The following is a 5,746-nucleotide window of genomic DNA, read 5'->3' as shown; positions in this document are numbered from 1 at the left end:
TGTACTAACTGCGAGCGCACACACACACACACATACACAAAATAACTATGTGGGGTGATGGATGTGTTAATTAACTTGATTGTGGTAAATATTTCACAATGTATACCCACATCAAAATCACCGTGTTGGACACTTGAAGTACATATGATTTTATTTGTCAGTTATACCTCAATAAAGCTGAAAAGAGCTAAATCTGTAATTTTAGAGATTAAGAAACAAAGGCTCAGATAAATTGAGATTTACCTAAGATTATACAGGTTGCTTTTTTTATTATTATTTTTTAAAAAGCCAGTCTCGCTACTTCACATTCTATATTTCTTATGCTACTGCTGAAAAACTGATAATCTTATTTTTTAGATCTCATTCAAATTCAATTTAGTAACTTTTCCTCTTGCATATACTTCTTGATAATGTAATATAAGACTCTAGATTTCATTCTCCTCAAAACTCCAGGTGATTTCAAATTATAAATAATGTATAAAGCATGCCTTCTTGAATACTTAAAGAAAAAAAAGAGGCAGCCATTTATCTCAAAATCCATTTATTTTTGTTGGGGATATGATAAAGCATCTTATATTCATAAAACAACTTATTTCAAAAGTGTAACCAACATTTCTATTTTGTTGATGTCAATGTTAATTTTGTTTCTTGAAGCTTTCTAACATTTACTGAGTAATTTTCTTTAACAGAGACTGACTTTTTAACTGAAAGGTTAAAAAGGAAAATGAACAACAGATTTATTAAGTAAAATGAATTACCAGAATATTCTCAATGGAATTCTAAATGGAATAACCATTTTGTTAAAGCATCAAATTTCAGACCAAGAGCAATAAACTTTAAAATGGTTTTAAAACTTATGCTTACAGAAGAGCACTCCTTCCTGGGTGGCGGAGCTTTGAGTCTATTTGGGGTCTGGCAGCCATGGTACCTCACTCAGGAGGGAGAAGTTCATCGGAGGCCAGATTTTCAATTGATTTCCCTCTATGCCTTTCAGATAACTCTTGAGATCCTGGTTGCAGTCACCCAACCAAACTATTCTTTAACTGGGTCTATATTTCTGAGAGAGAGAAAGGTCTGTAATTTATGATCAAAGTCAATGGCTCTAAACTGAGGTTCCTTGTATTTTCTGGTCATGTGGGCACTCAGGTATGTAATGAGTTCACATCTCTCTACAAACTGCTCCATCTTCTTCTTATACTTTTTTCTTGTATATTCAGAACCTTTGGGATTAAAGGCTGTAGAAAAGTTCACAGACTTGTGAATGTTTTCTGTTAGGTTAGTAAATCATTAAATTACAGAGAAAGAGAAACTGTGTATGTGTGATTGAGCTGAGAAGATATCCAAATCCCAAGCAAAAGTTGGGGATTATTCTATTTCAGACCATAATAGCCTTTTCACCTTCCTCTATGGCATGAATTTTTGAGAGCTGACTATATTACTCAGAGTCCCTGCTTTAAAAACTAGAAATTAAGTTTTGGTATTTTTGTAAAAATATTTGTGTGCGCGCACACACACCACACACACACACACACACCATTAAAGAGACCAACCCAGCTCAACAATCCTGTTTGTCACAGATACTACAATTAGTGTTAAGTTATTTCTGAGTAATATATCATTAAAAAAGACATACCTTTTAGATGAAATGCTATATAGAGGAGCGCGGATTTCTTTATACTTAAGAAAGGAAATTTGGGCTTTAAGCATCCTACTGCATTCATTGCTTTAATTAGAGAAGTTGCGATACCCTGCAGATAGGAAACAATTTAAATCATGTGTATATTTGAGTGATTTATTTTCTTAGTGGCAAATAGATAAAGAGGCTATTCTTTGCCTCTAATAATCTCCTGGGGTTAGGAATGGAGCTTATAAAGATGGTTAGATGACCATTTAGCCAACATGAAAGAAAGCCAAAATATGTTTGGTTAAGAAAAATGAAAATTATAAATTGGTTTAGTACTGCCAGTGAGGTGATAGCTACATGGGCTTCATTACACAATTCTCTCTATTTTTATATGTTTGACATTTTCCATAGCACAACATTAAAAAAGAAAGAAGGGGACACTGGGCTTTGAGTTGTCTTGGCCCATCTCTGTTTCCACTACTCAGAACTGGCCAGATTGCCTCCACTATCTGGACCTTTGGCCACCTGACCAGGACTCTCAGAGACCACAGAGATCACTGCAGTCAATATTCCAGAGCCTGGGGCAGGCAAATAAGGTTTGAGGTTCTCCTGATGAAACTTGGCCTTTATGAGAAACCCTCTGTGGGTGAGCCTCATCTTACATTTTGATATTAAACAAGATTGAAGATGAAATATCCAGGAGAGTTGAAAAAAACCAAGTGGTTAAGAATTTTTGTGAGAGAGTACGAAACAGTAGTTGGCTGCTGTTAAGTTTTACTATGTTTAAAAAGACATATTTAGACTAGAGGCCCGGTGCACAAAAATTTGTGCACCTGGGGGGGGGGGTCCCTCAGCCCGGCCTGTGCCCTCTCACAGTCTGGAACCCCTCGGGGGATGTCCACTTGCCAGCAGGGAGCAGGCCTAAGCTGCAGTTGGACATCCTTAGCGCTGCTGAGGAGGCGGGAGAGGCTCCTGCCACCAATGCTGTGCTGGCATTCGTCAGCCTGGCTTGTGGTTGAGCAGAGCTCCCCCTGTGGGAGTGCGCTGACCACCAGGGGGCAGCTCCTGCATTGAGCATCTGTCCCTTGGTGGTCAGTGTGTGTCATAGTGACCAGTCATTCTCAGTGGTTCTGCTGTTATGGTCAATTTGCATATTATCCTTTTATTATACAGGATAGAGGCCTGGTGCATGGGTGGGGGCTGGCTGGTTTGCCCTGAAGGGTGTCCTCATCAGTGAGGGGCTGAGGGCCATTTTCAGGCTGGCCACAGCCATGGCTGGAAGCAGGTATCTGGGATTTATTTAACTTCTATAATTGAAACTTTGTATCCTTGAGCAGAGCCCAGGTCCTGGAACTCCTAGCCCCTCCCTGAGTGGAGGCCACGCCCAGAGGCCATGCCGGCTGGAAGCAGGTATCTGGCATTTATTTATCTTCTGTAATTGAAACTTTGTAGGCTTGAGCGGAGCGCAGGGACAGCAGGGCAGGCGGGAAGCTTGGCTTCCTCCATTGCCGGGGGTAACTCAAGCCTCCTGCTCACTCCAGCTCCGTGGCCGCCACCATCTTAGTTGGGTTAATTTGCATATTTGCTTCTGATTGGCTTGTGGGCATGGCTTGTGGGCGTAGTGGAGGTATGGTCAATTTGCATGTTTCTCTTTTATTAGATTAGATAAATAAAGTGTGACTTCAGTAGATAGCTTCAAAGACACTATAACTCTGAAGCTGGAAATAAACCTCTCAGACACTGGATCTGTACATTTCAAAATAAGAAAATGTTTTACAGATACTGAAATTCAAGATACAAACCAAACCACATGTCAAATGTAAATAATTTTATGACAATCTACTCTCCACTTTAGTGTAGGTATTTGAAAAGTAGATATTGCATACATCTTTTCATAAGCACCCATAAACAAAATGGTTAAAGTGGATTTGCAGCTTAAAATCAGAAAACTCTGCCTTGAATTTTATCTACCAAAATAAAAATTACTGTTAAAGACGAGGTCATTGTGTCCAGCCGGCATTGCTCAGTGGTTGAGCGTCAACCTATGCACCTGGAGGTCACTGTTCAATTCCTGGTCAGGGCATATGCCTAGGCTGTAGGCTTGATCCCAGTGGGGGGTGTGCAGGAGGCAACCTATCAATGATTTTCTTTCATCATTGATGTTTCTATCCCTCTATCTCTCTCCCTTCCTCTCTCTGAAATCAATAAAAATATATTTTAAAAAATGTTACTCTTCCAATGTATATATATAGAGAGAAAGAAAATAGTGTAACTGAACCTGTTCCAGATATCCAGGCAAAGGAAGACTAGTGAGATGTATTGGTTCCTTTAATGGAGGAAGTTTGTATGGAAGCTTCTGATTCCAGTATTTCAGTGGCGTTCTAAAAACACAAGGTTCATTAGATGATGGTCACAGATAGACTCACTGTGTGTATACAGGCATGTAGATACAGGAGAGACAAAGAAAAGATATGTTCACTACCCATTTTCTCCACTGGGGCTTTTAGAAATTCATGACCATCACGTTTGCCTCAGTCCCTAGCTCACCTATTCTCAGTTTTCTCATTTTTCACAGCAATTATATACAATTTTCTTTATTCTCTTCAAACTTCTAACTCTCCCAAATAATCCCCTACACAGATGCCATGCTATCTGAAGAGAAGATATCTTAACTGTTTATCACCAGCAAAGCCCCACACAGGATCCTCTTTGCATGGTGAAGCTTCCTTCTCATCTACCATCATTCTCCACCCACACTTGGGATCCCCACTCTCCCCTCTCCCTAGGTATCTCACTATAGCATTCCTCTCTCCCTCTCCTTTTGGCATTTCTTTCCCATGCATTGGATCTTCCCATGCATCTGCCTTTAAACATGCTCAAACCTCCCACAGTAGGGGGGAAAAAAAAAGAAATAAAAAAGAAAAACCACCTCAGTCCTTCAATCTCAAATTTCTTCCAGCAACTAATGTCTTTTCTTTTTACAGTTAAACTTCTTCAAACAGTGTACTTCACTAGAGATCACAGACTATTGCACAGATTCCATCTGCAGATGTGATTTGATCCACATATTATTTTTTAAAAAATGTTGAATCAGTCACAAACATTTAAAAATCAGGAAAAAATTAATAGAAATGTGGTTTCCAACTTCTTGTGAAAAACAGAAATGGCTGTCAGTAGATGACTAGCTGCTGCCCTTTTAATTGGGGCGCCTGCAATTGAGTGGGCAGCAGACCCCACTACTTCCTGTTGCTTCACCTCCAACCTACTTGCCTCACTTACATCACCTTCCTGGCGCTGTAGACATCTGTGCTTGTAAGCTCTGGGCTACAGCCAAGGCCTTCATTTCATCACCTCGCACCCACTCCTTGACACTTCGTAATTGGCTACTACTCACCTTATTCGACTGAAGCCATTCGTGCCAAGGTCACTGGTGACCCGTTATAACCTAAATCTGACACACTTTCAAATGCTGTCTTGCTTCACCTCCAAGCAGCGTTTACACCTGTTGGCCACACCCTCCCAGAGACTCTCTGGCCTTCACCTCTGAGCCTCCCCTGCTGGCTCTCCTTTCACCTCTCTGTGGGTTCTTCCTTCTCATTCTCCCCGGTAGGCTCTGCTGACGTTCCTTTGTCGGTGTTTCTCTGGGCTTGATCTAAGCCTGCTGATTTTCCCACATTACCCTTCACGGGTGACCTCAAACATGCTATAGTATTTTGGACAGGGTTTCTCCAACATCCTCATAGCTGGTATTCCTGCCTCCAATCCATCATCAATGTTCCAATGATGATCTCTTTCCAAAGCCAATTTGATTATAGCACTCAAAACCAGTCAGTGTATTCGACTGCCCATGGAATCAAGTCTAAGTGATTGATGGTGATTTTACGTGACCTTCCACACTTGGGCCCGGCTCACTATCTCCAGCCTCCCCTCCTGCTCCTTTCCCTCTCCACATCACATCTCGCCATGCTGAATTTCTTGCAGCTCTGTGATCGCCTGGGCCAGGTTTGTAGGTCCCTCTGGTTAAAGCCGGTCCCTTTTTCTTTTCCTAGTCAAGTCCCACTCCTCATTCACAAAGAGACAATCTAGTCAGACTTTCCGCTACGCTTTCCCACAACTCCTGGT

At 41.1% G+C, this 5,746-nt stretch overlaps 1 protein-coding gene across 1 annotated transcript in view; it reads right to left on the bottom strand.

The window, feature by feature from the left end:
* Positions 1-1,032: 1,032 nt before the first annotated feature.
* Positions 1,033-5,746, bottom strand: part of LOC102426895 (adenylate kinase 9-like) — a 112,034-nt gene continuing 107,320 nt past the window's right edge. Inside the window, exons 31-34 of the mRNA XM_023747947.1 lie at positions 4,909-5,027; positions 3,903-4,005; positions 1,634-1,748; positions 1,033-1,235 (exon numbers count right to left, since the gene is read on the bottom strand). Of these exons, the coding sequence (XP_023603715.1) occupies positions 1,033-1,235; positions 1,634-1,748; positions 3,903-4,005; positions 4,909-5,027 (540 nt within the window). The remainder of the gene's footprint in view (positions 1,236-1,633; positions 1,749-3,902; positions 4,006-4,908; positions 5,028-5,746) is intronic.

Source organism: Myotis lucifugus, unplaced genomic scaffold (assembly GCF_000147115.1).
Source record: "Myotis lucifugus unplaced genomic scaffold, Myoluc2.0 scaffold_1071, whole genome shotgun sequence".
NCBI lineage: Eukaryota > Metazoa > Chordata > Mammalia > Chiroptera > Vespertilionidae > Myotis > Myotis lucifugus.
The sequence above is the reverse complement of the archived record's forward strand: the minus strand, read 5'-3'. Positions and strand labels throughout refer to the sequence as shown.